Source organism: Phyllostomus hastatus, unplaced genomic scaffold (genome assembly GCF_019186645.2).
Source record: "Phyllostomus hastatus isolate PE091 unplaced genomic scaffold, TTU_PhHast_1.1 phas_scaffold_114, whole genome shotgun sequence".
NCBI lineage: Eukaryota > Metazoa > Chordata > Mammalia > Chiroptera > Phyllostomidae > Phyllostomus > Phyllostomus hastatus.
Window position 1 is genome coordinate 2,651,845 of NW_025334006.1, and position 25,804 is coordinate 2,677,648.

A 25,804-nucleotide genomic window follows, 5' to 3' on the forward strand; every position below is an offset into this window, starting at 1 on the left:
AATGACTCATTAGGATAAAATTTATGATTCATTGGGATTCACTGTAGATTCAGCTTTCTTTACCTTCAGTGAACTTGGGGACGTGGGGGGACCATAGTCACATCCCAACCCAGGTGACAGAGCAGAGAGTTAGATGGCCAGTACTCAGGACTGCTGCTCTGGAGACGTGCACTCCTGGCTGGCTCTGCCTTCAAACAGCTGTGTGATCGTGGGCAAGACACTTAACCCCTCTGGGCCACGCACTCTGTGTTGGATGGTGGGAGGATGGGACTAGGTCAGAGGCTTCCAATGGCGAGTGACCAGAGCCTCAGTGTGTGAAACCTATGGAAGTGAAGTGTCAGCTGCTTACTCCACCCGCCAGGACCTCCGGGAGCTCAGCCTAAAGGTCCTGGAGCAGAGGACTGCTCAGTTCCTTCAAGCTCTTTCATGAGAGCCAAACCCCGGACCCCCAGACCGCCCTCCTGGTCTCTCTCAAGGGGTCCCTGTGATCCTGGGTCTATGTGTGAAAAAGAGTACTTGGTTTTCAGCTGAGAACCCCCAAAACTTTCCGAACTTCACGTAACATCCATTACTGTCCATCATAGAGAATTCACCCTTATTAATTTTTATCCAAAAGTAACAGGTACTGTTTAACAGGTACTGACTGTGGATAAGAACTATTGCTAATTACCCTAAAGACACAAAAAGAAATTGGGTCCCCTATCCTCTCAAATTTACAACTTTTTCTTAAAAAAGCCACACACCCTTTTTAGATGTTAGGTTTTTTTATTTTGATGTCAATATTAACAGACTCTCCCGTCAGTTTTGCCATTGTTTCCGCACACCCCCCTACCCTCCCCCCCACCCCTCGCCGGTGCGAAGAGAGCAAGGGGAGGGGTTAGAATCATGGACTCAGTGCGGTTGGGTCTGGCCAGTGCCAGTACGCGTGCAAACACTGGTGGGCTGGGATGAACGTGTTAACGATGATTGTGGGTTGGGCAAGGCACACTCGTGGGCGCTCAGTGGCTATCTCAGCCCCGCATCCCATGCTGTCCTCGTTTTTAAATACTTGATTAAATATTAATATCTAAAGTATTAGAGACACCTTTGTTGTCCTTAACCCGCTATGCCTATTTTGTCTCCTCCTTTTCCCCACCCCCAGGAAAAAAGAGGAAGGTTTGCAGACCTATTGGATGCTAAATATTTACGGACCACGTTACAGATCTGGGTGATATGGTAAGAATGTAGCTATTTCAAAATGAATTTTAAAGAAATAAGCCTTTGGAGAAAGACTACTGAATGCTGTTGGGGAGAAACACACAAGAAAGACCCAGCGATCTCTTATCTTTCTACTAATACCACCAACCAAAGAAATACATAAAATAATACATTTTTAAAAATGGAGAGAAAGAATCCTAATTGTCTAGGAGGGGTGTCCAACTCATGGCCCGTCGGCCTCAGGTGGCCCAGTTTGGCTATAAGTGTGGCCCAACACAAAATCGTAAATTTACTTAAAACATTATGAGACATTTTTGTTTTTGTTAGTGTCTGTGTGTTTAATGTGTGGCCGAAGACAACACTTCTTCTTCCAGGGTGGCCCACAGACGCCACACGGTGGGACACCCCCGGTCTACAGTTCTTCATTTTTCATCTGGGCACAGTCTGCTGTTCACCGTCACAAACCCACCTAATGGCCACAGCTAGAGGCTGACTGTCCCGAGTGGTGGGAAGGGTGTGCAGGGGCGGGGACTTGCATACGCAGCTCATTAGAGTTTGAGTTAGTGCAACCGCTTTGGAAAACTTTTTGGAGACACGTCCATCACAATCGGAAGTCTGCCCAGCCTGTGGCTCCGCAGTCCCGCTACTGGGTTGGTTCTCAACAGAAAGGCACATGTACACTTACCAAACATTTACACGAACGCCACGGCATTGTGTAATTGGTAATAGCCCTGAGCTATCAACAACCCACAGGCCCGTCAACAGTATATTGGATGAACTGTGTTGTGGTCAGAGGATGCAATAGCGCACAATAACGAAGACGTGAAGACTAGGCGTGACACTCGGCACAGCTGAACCTTACAAAGGCGGTAACGAGCAAAGGGAGCCAGACACACACAGTTGCACATTGTGTGACTCCGTTTGTGTGAAGATAGAAAATAGGCAAAACCGGCCGACAGTGTTTGAGTTCAGGAGAGTGGTTGTCTCTCTGCCTTCTTCAGAATGTGGTCATTGTTCGTCGGTTGGTATGTCTCCCCTTGAGACTTTTTAAGTTTTGAAAACCTCCATATTCAGAAATGAAACAAGTTAAAACTACTTTAATACCAAGGGGAGAGATTTTGATGGTTTTCCTTTTAAATATGTCCTGAGGACAATTTCCAAACACGCACGTGAGTGGGGGGATCCCATGAGGAGCTCAGACGGGCTCATCACCTGAATCAGACGGTCGCTGACCTTCACCCCTGCTCGTTCAGTGCGTGCTCCCCGTGCTGCCGTGTTTCCCACAAGCCCCGGGTTTCGAGACTCTCCCTCCACAGATGCTTCATTAAGAATCTCAACTGCTTGGCCCTGGCCAGGTGGCTCAGCGGGTTGGGCATAATCCCTCAAACGGAAGGGTAGCGGATTCGATTCCTGGTCAGGGCGCGTGCCTGGCTTGTGGGCATGCGTACAAAAGGCAACTCACTGCTGTTCCTCTCCCTCTCACGTGGGTGTTTCTCTCCTTTCCCCTCTCTAGAGAATCAATAAGCAAGTTGCTTCTTGGCCTTTTGGCTGAGATCTGTGTAGAATCAATAAGCACGCCCTCAAGAGGATTAAAAAGAAAGAGTCTCAGCTCTTTGAGGACATTTTCTTAGATGACTCCAATCCTGTAACCACACAGACAAGATTAACGATCATCCCGTTAATGACATCCGAGACCCAGAACAAATGTGATGACCCCTGATTGTCCCCATGCGTATCTTTCACAGGTGGCTTTTAGAACCATTTCTGCAAAACCCAGAGGGACACAAGGTGGGGGGTGGGGGGGGGGTGTTCCAGGGAGTTTCTTGACTTCGGTGTATGAACTTCTCTGTATGTTACTCTTATATTTCCACAAAGATGCTTCCTAGAGAACAGGAAGAAAATATAAAGCGAAACCACCAAGCTTCCGTGGCTCCACATGGCCTGCTGAAGGCGCTTTGTGATAGGCCCGAGTTCTGCAGTGACCCCAGGTTGACCCCACTCCCGGGGATTCACTGGGACGCTCATTGGGATGCTGATGGGACGGGGCTGTGCAGCTGTAATTGAGACCACGGGCCTGAACGCGGGGAGAGGATTCTGGGTTCAGCAGGTGGGCCCCATTGAGTCACGTGAGCCCTCCCTTACAAGAGGAGAACTCTCTCCAGCTGGGATCAGTGAGCTGGAGAAGAGAAAGCGAGAGGAGGCAGAGGAGGGCAGGAGAGCACAGAGACTCCAACTAGGAGAAGGGTGGGCCCCGTGCTGCAGGTTTTGAGGACGAGGAATGAGGGGAGCCCACAGAAGCTGAGAACAGCTGGCCGGCAGCCAGCGAGGGAACGGAGATGAGTCCTACGCACCCCGTACCCCAGGCCGCTCGCGCCCGGCACCCCAGCCCCGGGCTGCACTCTGCCCGCCGTCCGGGTGAGCTTGGGAAATGGATTCCTCCTCCCGTAAAGCCACACGACCCTGCCTGCCCTCTCATTCCTGCCTCTGACCCTCAGGGCAGAGCTGTCAGCCAGACCCACAGAACTTCGGGCCTCCAGGACTGTGAGATACTAAACGTGTGTTGTGTTCGGTGGCAATGTTTGTGCCGACTTGTGTCTGCAGCGACAGAAAATGAATCCAGACTTCAGACTCCTTTGCGGGGCCTGTGGGGTCCTCCCTGCCCCCCTCCTCCTGCTGTTGCAAATTTGTTTCCCAATGTGCGGCTCCAGCGGACCCCCCACCACCACAGCTATGTGAGCCGGCTTTCTTCTCTCTCCTTGCTCTGCCTTTCACGGGAAACGCTCCCACGTCTCCCTGCAGCACTTGGTGGCTCTCCTCACAGCCGCCATTTCTCACTTCCAGGCTGGGCATCTCTTTCGCCTACTACGGGATCATCCTGGCCAGCGCCGAGCTGCTGGAGCGGGACCTGGCCTGCGGTTCGAGGCCCGCGTCCGGGACCTCGGAGGGGAGCCCCAGCTCCTGCCACTGCCGCATGTTCACCCCCTCCGACTACCAGATCATGATCATCAGCACCATCGGTGAAATTGCTCGTGAGTGTCTCACGGATTGGCCCCCCTGGTCCGGGTGGGGGGCAGGCAACTCAGAGCCTCGGAGGAGAGACGCGTGGCCCTTCCCAGACCTGGCTCCTGCCTGGTGGAGCTGACCACCACCCCGCCCCCAGTCAGACCCACAGCCTCCTGGGGGAGCCAGGGTGGGGAGGAGAAGTGCAGAGGACCAGAGCTTCGAACTGCTGAATTCTACCGACTCTAAGATGCATTTTCCCTTCACATTTGAATAGCCCTGGAATTGGGACGTCTCACAATGGCGTGTTGTTAGATTTTCATCGGCAGTACTGTGTCTGTTTTCGTAGACATAAATAATGGCGCGTAAAATTCAATGGCACCTTGAATTGGGAGGAAAACAGTATGAAACACTTAGAACGTAGGTCCAGCAAGTAGGCATGTTGGTGATAACCGTCCTGGGCACGGACTGTCCCCCACACACTCCGGGGCGTGTCGCTCTGGGGCCGCGCGGGCAACGTGTGCCCAAGGGCTCCTGACGGCGACGACCCTGTGCCTGGGGTCTTGGCCGGAAGATGCGCGAGGTTTGGATGAAGTTGCCTCTTTCTGAAGTGACACGGAGGAATCCAGTGTTGATAAACGCCACTCGCCTTCGAGGTTCCCGACACTGTCCTTGTCGCTTGCTTTGCAGTGAACCCTCTGAACATCCTGGGCATCAACTTCCTGGGCCGGCGGCTGAGCCTCTCCGTCACCCTGGGAGGCACAGCTCTGTTCCTCCTCCTCCTCAACATCTGCACCTCAAGGTACTTTCTCCCCGGTTGCTTCAAAATCACCAGGCTTCGCGCAGTGGTTTTACGGTGGGGTCTTCCATCCCATAGGGGACACTGGGGGTCGGGGTCGGGGTCAAGCCCCTTTCGCCGGGAGGGCAGAGAGCGGGCTGCTTGTCCGTCTGAATGGCCTTGCCTGGCGTCTGCCCTGCGAGGTCCCCCTTCCCGCTGACGCGGCCCCTTGTCGGCTACCACGACTGCGGACCAGTGTGGGTGCTCTCACTTCGCCCCCCGAACGGTGTGGGGTCTTCATGCAAAGCTTCCTGGGGAAATGGGGCTCTGGTTGTTGGTCAAATTATCCTGGCCATTTTCAAGAGAGCTTATTGATACATTGTATGTATATACTGTGTATTATTATATGTCTATATAACTCTGTGTATATACACATTTATATACATAAACACATATACACACATATTTATATATATAAAACATAATCCGTGGTGTGAAAATTAATTTTACTCTTAATTTGTGACCCTAGAGTGGCCTCAGTTATAATGAATACCTATCACTTATTCTGCAAACCGTCTGCACCGTTTTTGGGGCTCGGGGTCCAGGCTGGAACGGCATGCTACAGGGGAGGGGAGGGCGGGGAGCAGGGTCGGAGGTGTGAGGCAGGCGTGTGCGTCAGGCCCCCACACTCAGGCCAGCGGCGAGGCAGCTGGTCACCTGTGTGCGTGTCAGCCTCTGTGACGCACCTGGCCCGGGCCACGGAAGGCCCTCCACAGTTGCCTCTGGGTGACCTCTCTTGCGTCCTGTTCTCTAGGGCCGGCCTCATCGGCTTCCTCTTCATGCTGCGGGCGCTGGCGGCAGCCAACTTCAGCACCATCTACATTTACACCGCCGAGGTTCGTGTGTAGGGGAGCGGGTGGGCTCCGTCAGGGGTGCGCGGCAAGCTGCTTAGAGAGGATGTCCGTCCCCGGCGTCTGTTGTCTCGTGATGACTTTCTGGGAAATAGCCCGTGAAGACGATGCCAGAAGCTGTATTTGACAGGGAGCTCCCCTGCCCCACTGAGTCTGGCGAAAGCCGGTGTCTGAGAACAAGGGCAGGACCTGCCCCTTCTCCCCCAGGCAGCATTCAGATGAAACACAGCCCCCTGTCCCGGCGCCACCCGCAGCTGCGCGTTGATGTTAAAATGCAAAACTCCTGATCTCTCTTTGAAATGAGAATGTAGTTTTTCACCTTTATTCCTTTGAAAGATCACGCCGCCTTCATCTGTTGTTTGCTGCGTGCGGCTTAAATGGAAACATAGCAGTAATTTACTCTTATTTTACTGAATTGACATCTACTGTATGCAGGGCACACTACCCGAAGGAGCGAGGGTCTTCCCTTCAACCCCCACTTTGAAAGAGCTACTGTTCCCACAAACAAACCGCTTCTGGGCAGGAAACAGCATTGTGACCGGAGACAGCGGCGCTACTGGGGCTGATGAAGCTGCCTTCATGTCCGTTTCTGGGGATGGGGAAGGCGGCCTGCCGTTCACGTTCCGGACGTGACGTGTCGAACACATTAAAGCCACAGAAAATTATTCCCCTCTCGTAAAAATAGGAAATTATGACGTTGACATATACAGAACACTTCATTTAGTTCTATTAACATCTCCTGGAATTATCTTGCGGATTTAGGAACCCCCAAAAATCAGGCCGTGGCAATGATGGCTTCTAAAGCTATATTTGGAAATCTTCAATTTGACATTTTGGAATGTTTTCACTTAAACATCATTTCTAAGTTTTGTTTTTTTTTTCTGATGCTCATTTAAAAAGTCATCCGTTATTCTACCTCCCAGAATTGTGAAAACGTGAACAAAAGACTTGATTGATAGTATGTGGAGAAAAGAACATCACCATGTACCTGCATCCACGTTTTCAGGTACAGCGAGCAGCCTCACTTTCTAGAGAGAAAGCAAGCCCCCCCACAAAAGCTCGGCACCCCCAGACCTGTCCCTGCAGACACAGCAGGGCTGGTGGGACAGGAACATACTTTTTTGCATTTGGTGTGGTGGCTTGTAACAAGATGTGGTCTCGTAAAGGGGCTGTGTGCTTTGTTTTAGGGAAACGATAACAACTGTTCTTTAGTGTTGTATGGCACCAAGAGAAAATGCTCCAGGGTTTTGAAAAACCATTGTTTCGTATATTCTCCCTATCACTTCATTTTTAATAACATGTGCTTATAAAATAACTTCACTAGTTCCTACAAGAATTCTGAATTAAGGAAATTCAAATCAATGAGTCCACTATACCTGAAAGAACGTTGCGGGAAGAGAGGGGACTTCGCGGCGGGAACGAGGGGGAGGGAGTTGCGTGTGCCCCGGACTCGGGCGCCTCTTCACCGTGGCCTCATTGAAGGGTTCGCTGCGTCGTCGTTATTCTGGGTGGGTTTTCCTCCAGTGGAACCGCCTTTATGCAGTTACGGCTCCAAAGTGGAGATCTGGTGTCTGATCCCAGAGCTTGCTTTTCTAAAATTATATTTTGATTATTAAAAATATAATTTGGAATTTGCTCACTTAAAGGATAATTTCTAAGTGTTGGTTCTTTCTGTGACAGTTACGGTTTCAAAATGCAAAATTGTGTATCTGAGGAAACGAATGTCTTATTCTCTATCCTATGTAGAATATTTAGTATTTAATATGCAGGGGTGGGCAAAAGGAGGTTTTCAGTTGTGAGTGCATGAAAAAGTTTATTCTTTATTACTAATTATTGTATTTCTTAGTTGTCTTATTACTATTATTGTTTTGTATCCTTACTTAGGATTTACCTTTTAGGTAGTAATGCTGGCTGGTAACTTCCCCACCTTTGCCCACCCCTGTGTTGGTTGCCTGGGGAGGGGAGGGTGGACCAGAGGCCTGACCTCACCCGTGCTCTCTGCCCCTCCCTCCAGGTCTACCCCACGGCGATTCGCTCTTTGGGGATGGGGACCAGTGGCTCCCTGTGTCGCATTGGAGCGATGGTGGCACCGTTTATATCCCAGGTACACCCAGGGGTCTCTGCGGGGAGGATGGGTCTGAGGGAGGCGGGCGAAAGGGACCCTGGGTCCCTTCTGGTTGAGGGTGTAACCCAGGATTTCTGTTCACTGAGTGCATTTTCTCGCGGGGCCGTTTTCCATTGTTTGGTGAATCTGAATAGAGAAAGAAGCGGAATTACTGAGTGCAGGCTCACAGCCAGTCAGTAGCAGGCATGGCGGATGCGCGCAGGTTTTGGATGTTGCTGGGTGTTGCTGGGGAGGATGCAGAGGAAATGGATGACACAGGAGGTTGAGTAGCTGAATGAAAATGGGCTCTGACTGTCATAGGTGTGCACAGGTAACCAGGTTCTTAGTGATCGAGGACAAAGAATTGAACCGAACACACAAAGTTTATAGCATAAAGAAAGAGGGAAGATTTATTAAGTGATAGTACACACCACAGGACACGGGAGTGAGCCAGCTCTGAGCCGAGGAAAAAAAGGGCCCGTGGGCTGGGGGATTCTATTCTTATAGGGGCAGAAGCCCCCCTGCTAGTCTTTGGCGGGCTTTTCCTGCGCAGGTACAAGGAGTTGGATTTCAAAGCTCCTGCGCATATGTGGTTTCCCATGATTTTCTTGATTGGCTACTGGAGAAGTGAGTCCCACAATTTTATTTCATTATAATGATATTATAATGAATCAGGGGTAGTGCGCAGGCGCATTCGATGATTCAGAGTTGTCCCAGAAAACAGGAACAACCCATCTTAGGGGGTCTTTGTCATGTATAGATGTTTTCTACCTCAGCCCTGCCGGGCCTCTGGAGTTTCCTTCCTGACTATCTCCTGCCTCATGACCTTGGCCTTGTCCAGGGGTGCAGGTGAATAATACAGCCCAGCTGTGCAGGGAGGTGGCTTGAGGCAGGGCAAGTCCAGTGCTCCAGCCAATCAGACTCAGGCTGGGATCAAGTCCAGGCCCGACTGGGACCCACGGACCAATCAAACTCAGGCTGGGATCAGATCCAGGCCTGACTGGGACCCACGGACGGAGTGTTGTCTCAGGAGGAAAACAGAGGCATATATGGTGATCTGTGTGGTCACAGCACCTCACAGGGTTAACCCTCAGAGGGTTAAATGGCTTGCCCCCCCACAACTCGTCATCCTCTTTTGGGTACAAGAGAATGGGCTGCCTGCGACGAAAGCAGGGATGAGGCTGGGCCCTGGGGGGGGCCTGGCCCAGGCAGTGGGGGCTGATGGGAAACTAGTGCCTGTCCTCTGCAGGTCCGCCTGGGCCCGTGGCCCCTCCTCGCCTCTCTGAGCGGTCAGAGTGTGCAGTGCTGGCCTGTGTGTGCGGCCTCCTCACGAATCCTAAAGTCCGAGTGTGTCCTCAGAGCCAGCCCCCAGAAGACAGTGATGCACTTGCTCCTGCATTCCTAGAAAGGGACTCTCATGGCCAGGTCTGGTTAACTGTTCACACGTGAGCTAAATCAGTTATGGCCAAGAGTCAGGGGTATGGACACATGAGGCTGGAGGGGATTTGTGGTTTTATAATAAAGTATTATAAATGGCCTTCGTCTGACACAGAGCTCCTAAAACCCATGCAATTTCCTAGGTGGGGAGAGCCACAAGGGTGTGTCTTGTTATGTTAATGAGGTGACTGCACCTGAGGACGGGGATTGGCTGCCAGGAGAACAGATCCTGTGATTAGAGGGTTGGAACTCTCAGTTCCACCCCCCCAGACATCTTATGTGGGGGAGTGGGGCTGGAGGTGGAATCCCTCACCAATGGCCAGGGCGTCGGTCAATCAAGCCTGTGTGATGAAGCCCCCATAAGCCCCCAAGGGAGGGTGTGGAGAGCCCCCAGGCTGGGGACCCAGGATGCTTTTGTGCTCCACCGTGCTGGGCCCCAAACTCCACGAGGACAGAAGTTCCTTTGTTTGAGACTCCGCCCTGTGTATTTCTCCATCTGGCTCTTGAGTCAGACCCTCTAATGTCCTTTATTATCAACAGACAGTCTAGTGGGGGAGCAGGTTTCCTGAGTCCCGTGAGCTGCTCTCTCTCGCACACTAATCGAATGCAGGGGCGTCAGGACCCCTTGCTCGGCGGCCAGTTGGTGGGAGTGCAAGTAATAAGCCGGACTGTGAGGGCCTTGAAGTGGGGGCCGTCTTGAGGGACCGAGCCCTCGACTCTGGGACCTGCTGCTCCCTCTGGGTAGGTAGCATCGGAATTGAGTTGCGTGGTGGTTGGAGGGAGATCCTTCCAACTCCCGCCACACGTCACGCATTATAATTGGGTGCAGAACCCAAAACGGGTGTAGTTTTCAGACAAAGTGCTGTCACGGGCTGAGCAGACTGTACCGTGTATTTCCTGTAGCTCATCAGAGATTGTTACCACTAACTTTTTACCATCTTGGGAGTGTTTTCCCTGTCCATCTTAGGGAAAAATGGGAGCAACTTTTGTCTTGTCATTTTGCTTTTCAAAGTTCTTCTATACGTTCCCACCACTTTCAGAAAAGGGTGTAAAGGGGATAGGGAGCAGCAGAACATTGGCCCTGCTTCCGGGGGATCAGATCAGGGAATGGTTCGTTTTCCAAGATCCAATCAGGAACCCAGTCTGTCGGGACATTTTCTCTGGGTACCCGTGGGTTGTTTCTGGGGGCTACGCTGCACGTGGTGGGTTTACGGACAAGAAACGGTCCCCGACTGGGGCCAGGTCTCCTGGGGCCATGCCGCTCTGCTCCTCGGCGTCTTGGAGCTGAGGCGTTCAGCGCTTCTCACTGTAGCTCACCCATGTTTCCACGCCTCCCTCATTTTAAACCTGGCTGGCATAGCTCAGTGGATTGAGCGTGGGCTGCAAACCAAAGTGTTGCAGGTTCAATTCCCAGTCAGGGTACCTGCCTGGGTTGCAGGCCATGGCCCCCAGCAACCGCACATTGATGTTTCTCTTTCTCCCTCTCTTCCCTTTCTAAAAAATAAATAAAATCTAAAGAAAAAGTGAAGATAAATAACAGCACCCACTATATAGGTTTGTTCTGATAATTAGCTTAGATTAAAAGATGTAAAAGCACTTAGCCCAACATTTGACACATAGTAAGCTCTCAGTAGATGTCAGCTAATAATAATGATGATGTGTAGTTATTAGAACTTATTATACAAGCAAGGCCAGATGCTAAATAGTCAAACAAAAATATGTCTGTGATTGATACAATTTTATGTGTGTGTGTGTGTGTGTACATGTGTGTATGTGTATATATTTACACATCCGTCACTATGCAGTTGGGATGCTTTGCTGTCCTTGCAGGTGAGGGACGGGAGGTTTAGAATCCGGGGAGCTTCGTTTGTTCCTAGGGCGTCTGTCTGCCTGGGTTTGGGGTGGGCGAGCTGCTGTAGACAGCGGGGCTTCGTGTCACTCCCGAGCCACTGGGGTGGCGGCCTTCCCTCGGACACATTCTCCAGCCGCTGTGACCGTCAGAATTGCCAGGGGAACTCAATGACGTGAAGGTCCATGACTGCGCCCAAGGACTGACTCGGTATATGGGACCATCCCCTGTAGTTGTGACAAGTACCCTGAGTGACTTGAGCCCACTGGTCTGTGTCCCGCCCTCTGAGAGGCAGCGCCGTCTGCAGGGACCCACCAACTGACCGGGAGATTAGCTCCTCCTGCGGTTTCACTCACTCTGCTCCCTCCCCCTGGGCCCCTCCCCTCTTCGCCTTCTCTCTCTCTCTATCATTTTACTCTTCCTCTCCCTCCTTGTTTTACCCTCCCTAAAGGAGGCTATTAAACCAAATTACAATGTTTACATATTAAGTAAAATGTCCACCCACTTAATGACCATATTTATACATTTAATTTAAAGCTCTCTTTGAAATGAATGTTTCAAGATGTTTGAGACTTTAGTGATAGAGAAATAATAGGAGTTGTGGGCGTATAGTCCCAGAAAGCAGGGAAGGGGGGGCTTTGCCACAGATGTGTTAAAGCCTCAGCAAGTGCACGTGGGGCCGCTACAGGGCCCCTGCCTGCACAGCGGGGGCCACCTGCCCCCTTACTCTGGGGAGTGGCAGGGAGTCAGGTGCCTTGGCCGGGCAGGCCAGGTTCAGCGGCGCTGGGCCTGCTGGTGCTGCTGTAGCTGATTCCGGGATCCGGCGTGTGTGGCTTTGGACTTTACCCCAGGCTTGCTCTGGCGGCCCATGGAGCCACGGCCACGTAGCTGTGGGGACACAGGCTGTGGGGACACAAGCGAGACTGCTTTCTTGTGGCCAGGCTTCATTCCCGTGGTGTCACAACAGAAGAAACACGGTCAGCATCCAGTAAAAGCGTTGACATAATTTTCAATCTTTACAGAAGTCACTTAAGGGGTGTCAATGGAGAACGCCATTTGGAACTCCCAGCAAAACCTTTAAAAACCCTCTTTGTGCCCTGGCTGGTGTGACTCAGTGGACTGAGCGTGGGATGCAAACCACAGAGTTGCTAGTTGGATTCCCAGTCAGGGCACAAGCTTGGGTTGTGGGCCAGGTCCCCAGTAGGGGGCATGAGAGAGGCAACCACACACTGATTTCTCTCCCTCTTTCTCCTTCCCTTCCACTCTCTAAAAATAAATACAATAAAAAAAAATCCTCTTTGCCTGCCTCCCCTCTGTTACCCCCAATGGCATGGCAGCTGTCCCAGGTCTCCAGTCTCATCCCCACAGCCTCATTCCCCCTCAACGTGCAAACTCGACCGAGTGCAGCCTGAAGCAGCTCTTCCCTGTCCCCATGCTCCCCGCCCCGCCCCCCTAGATTTCTGGCGCTCTGGGCACTCTTGAGCTGCTCTCTGCTCCCCGTAACCGAACTCATGCAGCCTCTCAGGCTTCAGAAAGAAGCCAGACACACGGCGAGTCCTCATTAGGAGGCAGGAGAACTCCTTCGTTTAAGAACCTGTTTGGGGGACTCATTTGATAAGTTATTTTTGGACTCATCTTCTACAAATTCTAGAGGCCCTGTTACACAGACCACTACAAAGGATTCAAGTAGCTACAACCTGTAACTGATAGAACAGAACTGAGAATTATTTTATCTCAATTCAACATTCAGGCGGCACTTTACCGCCTGCTGACTCTATGCCTGGCATTGTTCTAATTTTGTTTATTAGTGTCACACTGGAAGCCGGTTGATGTCACATCGTAGCTTGAAATTAGCACGGTGGAGTATTTGTACCGTGGGCATTGGCAAATGCTACTCTCGGGGCCTTTTCTCTTTGCAAGGCAGGTCGTCCAACACCTGGCAGCACACCACCACGCGCTTCCTGCTCCTGAGAGACTGGCACTCAGGTTGGGTACTCTGCAGATATGCAGGTGATTGAGATATTTCGGATTGCGGTCTGTGCTTTGGAGGGGATATCCTGAGTAAGAGGGGTGACAGGCCGTTTAGGCAAGGCTGCTCTGGAGCTGAGATCTGAAGTATGAGGGGTTGACAGCGTGCAAAGGGAAGCAGCATTTCAGGGAGGACGGCAGCTGGCTCGAGGACCCGCACGGAGACGGGGCAGGTGTGGGTGTGTTCCAGGAACGGGAAATAGCCGCGGTAGGCGAAGTGGAGACAAGTGCAGGGAGCACGCCGTTGCAGACGGAGGGAGGACTTTGGATTTTTTTCATACGAGTAGTGGGAAACAATTCAAGGGTTTTAGGCAGGCAGGAGTACTTTACAAGGCTGGAACGAACTTATAATTAAACTCAAATTTCACTTTGCCATGTACCATTCACATGAAAAGGGGAACTTCAGAATTGTAGAAAAACCCTTTCTCTGGGAGTGTAAAGATAGAGGAAAAGACCACATAAAAAGTTTAGGTTTCTGCACAGAAACAAACGTACCACAGGTAAGGAGGAAAAATGACCCTTTAACATTCAAGGGTCTGAAAACTGCAGCCGAGCCGCGGTTGCCTTGTTGTGTCGGGTCCCCGTCCTCCCGGGGCGCACGGAAGCCCGGCCAGCGAAGCGCCGGGTGGTACACAGGGCTTCACGGGGTCACCCGGGTGACACGCATCCACTTTATGGTTTCGTAAGTGATCTGTAAAAAGCCCTAAGCTTCCCGAGAAACTGCCCAGCGTTAAACCTGGAGGCGAGTCTAAAGCAGTAAGGACGAGTTTTGTTCAGTGATCAGTTAGGGAGAAGAGTCCAGTGCGAATTCAGTGCAACCTGGATTTGAACAGACACCCGGAGGCGAGTGGGTGGACGTAGGCCGAGTGGGGTCCGCCGGCAGAGCCCGGGAGGGAGCGGGTGCGAAACATGGACAGGGAGGCTGGTCTGTGTGAAACCCAGGAGGGGGCCCTGTTTCCCGGTGTGACTGGGACAAGCAGTCCGTTCTGTGGGCGGCCCGAGTTAGCACAAGTAGGCACTTGAAGGGGGGCTGGGTCATCCTAGGGCTGCGGCCCTGAGCTGTTAGAAACTGTGTTTGTTCAAGTCTTTAGAGACCAAGGCAGAGACCAAGGTGAGAAGAGGCCCAGAGGGGCCCAGCTAGAGCTCGGTCAAGGACAAATCTTTGCCGGTGTCCAGTGCGGTTCATGAGGATGTGTGGTGATTGTATTTCAGCGATTGAAGACATTTCCAAAGGCAGTTTTGACCACATGTGGTTTTCTTCTTCCATCTGGAACACAAAAAATTAAAACTAAAATTTCGCTACCTACTATTTGACTAGAGATAACATATAAATATTTTAACAAAGCTGTTTAAATATATTTAAATATGTTTATGTAAATATGCACATACATTTACCCAAATGTGATCATAGTTCATATACTCATAAAACTGAGACGTAATTCAGGTGTAACCCTGCGTTAGTTTCAGGTACTCCGTGTAATGAGTCAGTGCAGGTGTGTGTGACACAATGGTCTCCGCAGGAAGTCAAGCTAACATCCATCACCACTCAGTTACCTATTTTTCTTTTCTTGAGGTGAGAGTTTTTAAGATTTACTATCTTAGCAACTTTCAAAACCTACAACATGGTACTGTTGACTGCACTCACCATGCTGTATGTTGTATCCCCAGGCTCATTTTGTAGCTGGCAGCTTGTGTCCTTTGCCCCCTGCACCCACTCTGCCCCTCCCACATGCTCATCACCCCCCACTCTTGCAGCCACCAATAGGTTCTCTGTCTGTGACTGGAGCTTTTTTGTTCCTTGTTTTGTTTGTAAGATTTGACTCATTTTTAGAGAAGGGGAGAAAGATCAATATAAGAAACATCCATCGGTTGCCTCTCACGCACCCCCAACTGGGGGCCTGGCCCGCAACCCAGGCATGGGCCCTGGCTGGGAATCGAACCAGAGACCTTTTGGTTTGCAGACTGGCTCCCAATCCATTGATCTACAACAGTCAGGGCTGTTTCTTGTCTTTTAGATTCCACATATCGGTGAGATCACATGGTATTGGTCTTTCTCTAGCTGGTTTCTTTCCCTTAGCATAGTGCCCTCAAGATCCATTCATGCTTTTTCATTGCCAGGATTTCCTACTTTTTTTATGGCTAAATATTATTTCATTATATATGGACACCATATTTTCTCTATCCATTCATCCGCTGATGGGCACTTGAGTGCCGGAGTCCAGCTCCAGCAGGTGCAGGGATTCCCAGTGGAGGGACGGCATCGGCAGAGGAGTGACACGAGAGGTGCAGTTTCAAGCTCAACAGCCAGGCATCTCTGCTGCGCTCTTGAGTTCTTTATTTTTGTACAGTTGGGTGTGCACGTGTGGCACATGTGAAAGCAATTAAAAATGCGGTTCTTAGGGCATATTTTCTTTGTCATTGTTCTGCAGAAAATATGACACAGACATAGGAAGTAGCTGTCCATTGCATATTATTGTGCAAGCTTTTACCTCCTAATCTTTGCAATTAGTAACATGTTTTACCACGTTACATAACACCTTAATTTCCTAAAGCTTAACTGAATTTTAATCTATATATTCTAAAGCCGCAAGCGGGGCACGTGGATGGGCACAGGACTGTTTTAGCTCACTGACAAAGGCCATGCGGAAGGCTTTCGTGGTCTGTGTGGTTAGTACCTGTCTCTCACTTCTCACTTCAGTGCCAGAGCCCTGTCTTTCTATGCAAGTAATAATCTTTGTGCTGCTCAGTCCGTTCGGCTGCCTCCCATTCACCTCGGTGTTGATGAATTTTTATTATTTGTTTCCCTCTTTGATGTCTGACCTCTTTTGGCAACAAACACCATGGGGGCCCTGATCGCTTAAGTACCTCATAGCAGGGGAGTGTATAATAATCTTTCCAATATCTATTTATATTTATTCATTGTGTCCCTGTATGATAGATTCCGTTATAGGGTAAAGGGGGATCAGTGGGCCTAGGAGTTAGAGGGGAAACAGACCATGGATACTGGTACAATGCTGAGCAAATGTGTTTTTTGAATCTATGTCTAGTTCCCAAAGCCGTGGTTTTAAGGAATTGTGTGATAAGGGTGGGTATAGGGGCTCTTGTAGGAAGTAATCCTAGGGGTCTTTTCCATTTCCACTCTTTGAACTCTCTAACCCACTTAGGAGGACACTCTGGTGGGGAGTCATTCTCCAATGAGCTGTCATTTTCTTGCTTACTTCCAAAGAACTGTATTTCTTCTGTGGAATTGCCATCTGTCCCGGTTCCATGGTAAATCACATAGACCCTAAGCACGGGCAGTAATACAGTGATTAAGCAGAGGAGTGCCAGGTGCTTTTCCCCGCCGTGTCTGCTGTGTGGACGTGCAGCTCCCTCTGTGACTGTGTCAGGCGGCAGGGCTGGGCTGGCTCCCAGCACTTAAGCTGTTTCCATGTCTTGGCGATTGTAATAATGCTGCAGTGAACACAGGAGGGCAGACATCTCTTTACGTTAACGCTTTTGGTTCCTTTGGAAAGAAATCCAGAAGTATGATCACTGGATCACACGGTAGCTCTATTTTTCATTTATTGAGGAATCTCCCTGCTGTTTTCCATATTAGCTGTACCAATTTATATTCCCACCAACAGTGAACAGGGTTCTCTTTCTTCACATCCTTGCCAACACTTATCTTTTGTCTTTTTGATAGTAACCATTGCAACAGATGTGAGGTGGCGTCTCATTGCATTTCCGATGTGCACTCGCTGACGCTGAGTGCCTTTTCACGTACCTGTTGACCGTCTGCATCTCTTCTCTGGAAAAACGCCTGTTCAGATCCTCTGCCTATTTTTAATTGAATGATTTGTTTTCTATTGGATTGTATAAGTTCTTTGTACATTTTGGATATCAACTTATCAGATATGGTTTACAAACGGTTGCCATTCCGTAGGTTGCCTCTTTATTTGGCTGACGGTGTCCTTTGCTGTGACACACACACAGAGGCCGAGGGTATACCATGGTGGAAGGATGTTTGGTCTCTGTTTCATTTATTTTCACTCTCTTGTTACTGTCTTCCTTCTACTAACTTTGTGCTTCATTTTTTTCTTCTTTTTCCAGTTCCTTGAGGTGCAAAGTTAGGTTGTTTACTTGAGATCTTGTTTCTTCACGTAGACATTTATCACTGAGTTTCCCTCTTGAATTTGCTTTTGGGGCACCCATAAGTTTTGGTATGTTGGATTTCCATTTCATTTGGGTCAAGTTTTTTTTTTTTAAATCTCCCCTTTGATTTTTTCCTTGATCTGCTGGTTACTCAGTAGCATGTTAATCTCCTCCACACATTTGTGAATTTTCCCAGTTTTCTTCTTGTAATGGATTTCTATTTTCATACCATTGTGATCACAAAAGATGCTTGGTATGATTTTAGTCTTCTTAAATTTATTAACTTCTTTTCTCTGACCTAATATGGTCTATCCTGGAACACGGTCCAGGTATGCTTGAAGACAGTGTGTGTTCTATTGTGTTTGGGTAGAATGTTCTGTACATATTTGTTACACGTGATCCAATGTGTCTCTTAAGGCCACTGTTTCCTTATTGATTTTCTGTCTATGACCTATTCATTGGTGAAAGTGGGGTACTAATGTTCCATAGTATTATTGTATTTTTGTCTACTTCTCCTTTTAGTTTTGTTAATATTTGCTTTGTATATTTAGGTGTTCCTATGGTGGGTGCATACATATTTACAAAGGTTATATCCTCTCATTGGTTTGACCCCTTTATCATTATGTGGTGTCTTTCTTGGTCTCTGATTTACCTTTGTCTTGGAGTCTGTCTGATAAAAGTGGAGCTACCCAACTTTCTTTGGACTTCTGTTTGCATAGGATGTCTTTTTCTAGCTCTTCACCCTCAGTCTCTGTGTCCTTTTTTAAAAATATATTTTCTTGATTATGCTGTTACAATTGTCCCATTTCCCCCCCTTCACTCCCCTCCACCCTGCACACCCTCTCCCATTCACATCCCCCCGCTTCAGTTCATGTCCATGGGTCATAAGTTCTTTAGCTTCTACATTTCCCATACTGTTGCCCTCCCCATCTGTTTTCTACCTACCATTTACGCCACTTATTCTCCATACCTCTTCCCCCCTCTCCTCCTCCCACTCGCCTATTGCTAACCCTCCATGTGATCTCCATTTCTGTGGTTCTGTTCCTGTTCTAGTTGTTTGCTTAGTTTCTTCTATTTTTGTTTTAGATGTGGTTGTTAATAATTGTGAGTTTGCTGTCATTTTACTATACATGTTTTTTATCTTTTTCTTAGACAAGTCCCTTTAACATTTCATGTAATAAGGGCTTGGTGATGATGAACTCCTTTAACTTGACCTTATCTGAGAAGCACTTTCTCTGCCCTTCCATTCTAAATGAAAGCTTTGGTGGATAGAGCAATCATGGATGCAGGTCCTTGCTTTTCATGACTTGGAATACTTCTTTCCAGCCCCTTCTTGCCTGGAAGGTCTCTTTTGAGAAATCAGCTGACAGTCTGATGGGAACTCCTTTGTAGGTTACTGTCTCTTTATCTCTTGCTGCTTCTAGGATTCTCTCCTTCATTTTTATCTCAGGTAATGTAATTATCATGTGCCTTGGTGTGTTCCTCCTTGGGTCCAACTTCTTTGGGACTCTCTGAGCTTCCTGGACTTCCTAGAAGTCTATTTCCTTTGCCAGATTGGGGAAGTTCTCCTTTATTATTTGTTCAGATCACTTTTCCACTTGTTGCTCTTTCTCTTCCCCTTCTGTTACCCCTATAATTCGGATGTTGGAATGTTTAAAGATGTCCTGGAGGTTCCTAAGCTTCTCCTCATTTTTTTGAATTATTTCTTCATTCTTTTCTGTTTGGTTGTTTCTTTCTTCCTTCTGGTCCTCTCCATTGATTTGAGTACCAGTTTTCTTCCCATCACTATTGGTTCCCTGCACATTTTCCTTTATTTCACTTAGTGTAGCCTTCATTTGTTCATCTAATTTGCGACCAAATTCAACCAATTCTCTGAGCATCCTGATCACCAGTGCTTTGAACTGTGCATCTGATAGGTTGGCTATCTCTCGGTTGCTTAAAAGTACTGCTTGTGGGGCTTTCAATTCTGTTTGAGCCATCTTTTTTCTTTTCTTTGGTCTGGTTGTGCCTGTTACATACGAGGGGCGGAGCCTTAGGTGTCCAGGGTGGGGCACCCCAGTTGCTGGGTTGTGACGTTGTATGTGGGGGTGGGGTCCCAGAGGGAACAATGCTCCGCTCTGTTGGACCTCAGTCCCTTCCGCCACTTCCCCCGAGCAAACTGGGCCCCTCTGGTGCCAATTCCCGTGTGGGTGGGCTTGTGCACCCCGTGACACTTTCCAGCAACCTCTCCTGTGAGGCTGGGAGTCTCTCCCTGCGCCTCAACCCCCACAGGTGTTTTCAATCAGTGTCCCGAGGCTCTATTTCCCAGCAATATATCCTGGGTTGTGTGCAGTGCCTAGCTTCACAATTGCAGCCTCGCTAGGTCTGTTGGTTGCCACCCCTCGGCCGGGGTCCACCAGCTGCCGCTTGTGCACACAGGGTCCACCTGCTGCAGTCTTATGCGCCACAGATGCCTCATGTGCCTGGTCCCAATGCTCTCTGCGCCACAACCCGCGCCTGGCTGCCCGACTCCGCCCCTCCTACCGGTCTGGGTGAATGTCTATTTTAACTCCTTGGTTGTCCAACTTCTACACAGTTCAGTTTTCTGCCAGTTCTGGTTGTTATTCTGTTTCTAAATTGTTGTTGTCCCTATCTTGATTGTGCGAGGAGGCACAGTGTGTCTACCTATGCCTCCACCTTGGCCGGAAGTCAGTCTCTGTGTCCTTACATGTGAAGTGAGTCTCTTTAGGCAACACATAGATGGGTCTTGGGTTTTGTCCATTCAGTCACTGTCTGTTGATTGGAGAATTTAGTCCTTTTGTACTTAAAGTAATTACTGATAGGTATGTACTTATTGCCATTTTCTTAATTGTCCCCTGGCTTTGTTCTTTTGCTTTCTTATCTTGCTGTACCTTTGTGATTTGATGATTTTCTGTAGTGCTGTGCTTGGATTCCTTTAGCTTTTGTGTATGTGCTGTAAGTTTTTGCTTTGTGGTTACTTGAGGCTTACACGAGACATCGTAGGGGTATTACAGTATATTTCATGTTAAAAACAATAACAACTGAAGCTCAAATTCATTCTGAAATCCTGCATTTTTACTCCCCACCACATTTAATATTTCTGATATCACCACCTACAGCTTTTTATCTTGTGTATCCATTAACATATTATTGTATAGTTTTTGCTAATTTTGGTGTGAGGCAGAGAGCAAAGACGCAGATGGCATCTGCCAGCGTTCACAGACTTTGGAGAGGACTGTAGTCAGCTCTACCTATATGTTGAAATAGAAGCCTGGCCCTCTGGCCACAGGCACGGAGATCAGCCAGTAGGCCTCTCTCACAGCAGGTGTGTTTCAGCCTGTTGTCTCTGCACCGTGCCCTGGTGGGGGAGGGCAGGCAGCCAGTTAAGAACTGTTCTTAATTGTTACTGTCCTTTGGGACCCGAGAACATAAACCCTGCTGGCCACCAGAGCCAGGTGACCGAGAAGTGTCTGTCCCCAGGGTGGCAGCCACAAAAACCGGGGCACCGGACATATGTGCAAACTCTTTTCCAGAAGATACTGGTGACCCTCAGAGAGCTGAGGGAGAGTGTAAAGATGGTACTCGCTCGTCTCTCTCTTTAGAGAGTATTTCAGGGGACTCCTAGATGTCTCTGTTCAATTAGATGCCTGCCCCCAGAATGGCGCTTTACTTTAAGATAAACAAATGAGCTTCTCTTACAGACAAGCCTGGATGTGTTTCAGGGGGCTCCCTCTCTGCTCGGAGATACCTCTCCCCTGGAGGGGGGTATCCAGGTAGACCCACAGGAGTCCTTTAGGAGCCATTTCCCAGTTTGATATAGTCGTGTGGATGCAAGCCCTGGCGGCTTTCAGAGCTAGGTGTTTTCTGAGGCTTGTGTTTCAGGTGCACATCTGGTCTGGATAGTCGGGGTGCCAGATGTGAGGTTCAAACCCTTGGCTCCTCAGGAAGAAGCTTGGAACCAGGGGTTCCCTCCTAACTGTGGGTTGCTGCACCAGGGGTGGGGTTTACGGCTGGATTGTATCTCAGCTTCTCCTATACACTTTTATTTTCATTTTTCTTCTTTCCCAGCTTTGAAAAACATTTTCAATTACAGTCGACATTCAACATTATTTTATATTTTAGGGAGTAGAGCATAGTTAGACATTTATATAATTTACGAAGTGATTCTCCCCAGTAAGTCTAGCACCCACGTGACACCACATATAGTTACTACAATAGTATTGACTATATTCTCTAGGCTGTGCTTCACATCCTGGTGACTGTTCTGTAACTGCCGACTTGTTTTTAATCCCTTCACGTTTTTCACCCAGCACTGCCCCCGCCCAAGCCCCGTCATCTGGCACCCCTCAGTGAATCCTCTGTATTAGAGTCTCTTTCTGTTTCTCTCCTACACATTTTGATGTGGGTTTTTCTCTTTGGTCTGATGTATAGGAGTCGTTCGGCTAGTTTTCGGGTTTCTTTCAGGGGAAATTGCTGCCATGTGTCACTGTAGATTCAGTGTGTCTGTGGGAGGAGGAGAATTCTGGGTCCTCCGACGTCACCATCTTGACCCAGAACCTTCATGGACTTTCTATAGTTTCTCCACAATGTCGTTTTCTGTGCAAAAAGGATTTTTTATGCCAACAAATATCAAAACAAGGCCTTTTCATGTTTCATTGTGTATGTTCTCCAAAAGTTACTTTTCAATTCCTTTAGCAGTTTCATATTGAATGTGTAGACTATTTCAGATTCTTTTTCTATTATAAATAACCGTCATGGGCATCCTTGTGCTCACGTTTTGTCTAGCTAGGCAGTTATCTCCTCGGGTAAGTCCCTGGCAACTGGATGGGTCGGTGGGAGGGACTGCCTGTTTCCCATTCGATGCGCAGTGCTCAACTTCCCTTTGGGAAGGTTGTACCGATGCCCCAGGGCACCCCTGTGGCTCGTTTGCCTCCTGATTTTGTCTTTCCATCTTTGCCGATCTCACTGTGCTTAAATGGTATCTCTGTTATTCCAATTAGTGTTTCTTTGATTAGGAATGAACGAAATTGTTCTTTTCATACTGTAACTGGTTGTTTCTTATTTTTTAGCTTGCTCATTCCTAACAGCTATCTGGTTTTTAAAACAGTGAGCTGTGAGAATCCTTCATATATGGGGTTGGTCATTAAGTTCCTTTAGTTTTTTCTCTATAATGGCTCTAGTAATGCATAGTTGTCTTTAATTTGAAACAATTTTGTTAGATTGTATTGTGACAGCTGTCATATCAGCATGTTTTTAAAACCTTAACCAAAATTGGTGAATTTTTGTGTAGCCATTTTAATATTGAAGATGGAAGATGCGCAACGTTTTTGGTATATCATGTTTTATTATTTCAAGAAAGGGGAAAACAATTGAAATGCAAAAAATTTGTGCAGTGTATGGGGAAGGTGCTGTGACTGATCAAACACGTCAAAAGTGGTTTGCAAAGTTTCTTGGTACTATTGACATTTTGGTCAAGTTATTCTTTGCTGTGGGCTGTCTTATGCAGTGGAAGATGTTTAGCAGCACCCCTGGCCTCCACCCACTAGAAGCCAATAGCGGGAGACAGCCGAGATACTCAAAATATCCAAATCAATAAAGTTATTGGGGAAAATGAAAAAACTTTTATTTTATGGAAAAAGTAAATGGACTTTATGGCCAACCCAGTACATAAAGGGCCTTATTTTTCTGTCATGTCGCAAATATTACTGCTTTCCACTTACAACTTTCCCATTGCCTTTCATTCTTGTTTATGTCCTCCTCTCTCTGTACAGAAACTCTAAGTTCTTATAACTTAACTTTATCAATATCTTTCTTTATAATTTCTGATTAGGATGATGAAAATCCATGTCTCTTTTTCTAGTCCTTCTGCGGCCTTCTTTGGGGGGATCAGGTGTGTAAACTTATGGAAGCATAACATACATGTATCCAAGTGTCCAAGTCATTCCCGTCCTCATCGCCTCAGCCTCTTTTCACAGAGTGACCGCATCCCAGACTCTGGCCCAGAATTCCTGACCTGCCCTCTTCAGGCCATCAGAGTATGTGAGGGTCAGGCCAGCTGGCCCTTCATTATTTATTGAATAACCTAGTTTTTACTCATATTTCTATAATTCTGGGAATTATGGGTCTGCATGCAGCCCCACTGTTTTAGTCCATTGACTGGTCTGGTATTGTCCTTGTCACGTGACAGTGTTCAATGACATTTATGGTGCAATTTCAAAACCGGCTGTCGAAGCCCCACCACATTGCTCTTCGCAGATACATTTCAGAATCATTTAGTTATATTCTGCCTCAATCCTATTAAGATCTAATTATTAATTTGTTAAATGTATCAGTTAATGTAGGAAAAATTGTGGGGTTTTTTTTGTTTGTTTGTTTTTTTGCATTGTCTTCCTCAGATCAAGGTTTGCGCTTCCATCTGTTCAATGTTCCTCCTACACCCCTCAGTGGAATCTTTGTGGTTTCTTCAAATAGATCCCGCGCATCTGGTTTACTCAGGCATTTTACGGCTTTTCATTGTTATTGCAAATAGATTATTTTCTTTCATTATAACTTCCCGTTTAACATTCTAACAAGTTATTTGCATTTACAGAGGTTATTGAGTTTTTGTCTATTGATTTTTAAAGAGCTAATTCATTCTGGATGGTTTTTCATTTGAGTCTCCTGAGTTATTCAGTTATATCAGGCTTATACTTGTGTCCTGTGACTTTTATTTCTCCGTGTTGAATCCTTCCAGCTAGCATTTTCACGTGCTTAAGGTTTCATCGCTTACAAAATGTAAACTGAACCCTACCGACCAGCTCTTTCCAGCCAAACGATTTAAAAGGGCTCCTTCCCCCGGTCCTCATTTCCTTCCGCCGGCTCACACCTTCACCCTCTCCCGCCTGGCTGCCACCATCCTGACTCTGCCAAAATGATTCCTGGCGAGGCCTCTGGTGACCGCCACATCTGTAAACCCAGGTGTTGTGTTAGTCCGACTCTCCGGTGACCTCTCCCTCACGTAGGGGACTGACGGCCACGCCCTTGCTCTCTGCAAGGTTCCGTGGTTTCCCTCCTGCATCCTTGGCTCTTCCTTCTCCATCTCTGTGTGTACTGTCCTCTACTCGTTATTTCTGAGGGTTCATTTTGCTCAATATTAGACCCTCAACTTTTCATAGTTTACTCTCCACTTAGGTGATCTCACCTGTTTTTTTTTGTTAATGACCAACTCTTGGCTCATAACTCCCAAATGTGCATCTCTAGTCTCGGCCTTTCTTCTGAACTCAATTCAATATCCAATCTCCTCGTCAACATTTCCACTTAAATGTCCCCAAATCACCTTCAGCCCAGCATGTCCAAAGTTAAACTCATGGCCCTTCTCCCCAAATCCACGTCTCTTCCAGATGCCATCAGTGAATGCCATCACCGTCCAACCCGGAGTCGTCGTCCTCTCTTCCTGTCTCTTGTCATCACATCCATCCCTCCAACATGTGGTTTTAACAGCCTAACGGATGCTGAGCCATCGTCGTCTCTGCCCTCCCACCACGGGCATGTGCTGGTCCAGACTACTGCCACCTCTCACTGGACCGAGAGTCCTGGCTGGTCTCCTCCTGGGTGCTCTTGCTGTCATTTAAGTCATTTTCTTTACTGCCTCCTAGGGACCTGGCATGATTCTTGTGCTTTAACCTTTCATTGTCTTGCCCTTCCTGTCCTCATAAAGACCAAAATCCTCAACGTGATTTACAGGGCGCTTGCTAGCTACCAAGATGAGGCCCCATCTTATACTCTCTTCACCTGCTGTTTGCTTAGCTATAAACAGTCTGGTTCTTCTTGTTTTTTCCCTGGGGCTTTTTCACTTGCTGTTACTGGCAGCCACTCCCTCCCCCCTCCCCCACCTCCAGGAAGCTGTGATTCATTCCCTGCTTAGGAAAGCCCGCCCTCTGGCCCTAAACTAACTATGTTTCCCTGTTACGAGCTCTTCGAGGACTTCCAGATTCCCCTTCTTATTGTTTATCAGGTCATAGTTGCCCATCTGCCAGGCTCCTTAAAATCTTCCTCTTCCAATAGACTTTAGGCTCCATGAAGACAGGGATATATGCGCATTTTGCTAACTTTTTATCCCTACTTCCTTCTCCAGGGCCTGGCTTACAGGAGGGACTTGGAACACGTTGTGAGTGTTTTAACTGGCTTTTTATTTTGTATAAACAAATTTATTTTTCCTATTAATTTTGTATTTAACGATTTTACTGACATATCATGGATCAGCTTGGGTCCTCAGAAAAGCGAATGGCACCACGGAAGTAATTCCATCCCCGTGACTATGCGAGGGGTCTGTTGGGAAATACGTGGGAGAGGGGGCAGGAGTGGCAGAGAGAGACCACATCACGGTG

General features: G+C 48.2%; 1 protein-coding gene across 3 annotated transcripts in view; it reads left to right on the plus strand.

The window, feature by feature from the left end:
• The window catches only part of SVOPL (SVOP like), a 59,660-nt gene that overhangs the window by 27,457 nt on the left and 6,399 nt on the right, over positions 1–25,804 (plus strand). For all 3 annotated transcript variants that reach the window (XM_045855504.1, XM_045855503.1, XM_045855505.1), the window contains 5 exons: positions 1,142–1,215; positions 4,039–4,226; positions 4,888–4,999; positions 5,790–5,871; positions 7,901–7,990. In XM_045855504.1, coding sequence (XP_045711460.1) covers positions 1,142–1,215; positions 4,039–4,226; positions 4,888–4,999; positions 5,790–5,871; positions 7,901–7,990 — 546 coding nt within the window. The remainder of the gene's footprint in view (positions 1–1,141; positions 1,216–4,038; positions 4,227–4,887; positions 5,000–5,789; positions 5,872–7,900; positions 7,991–25,804) is intronic.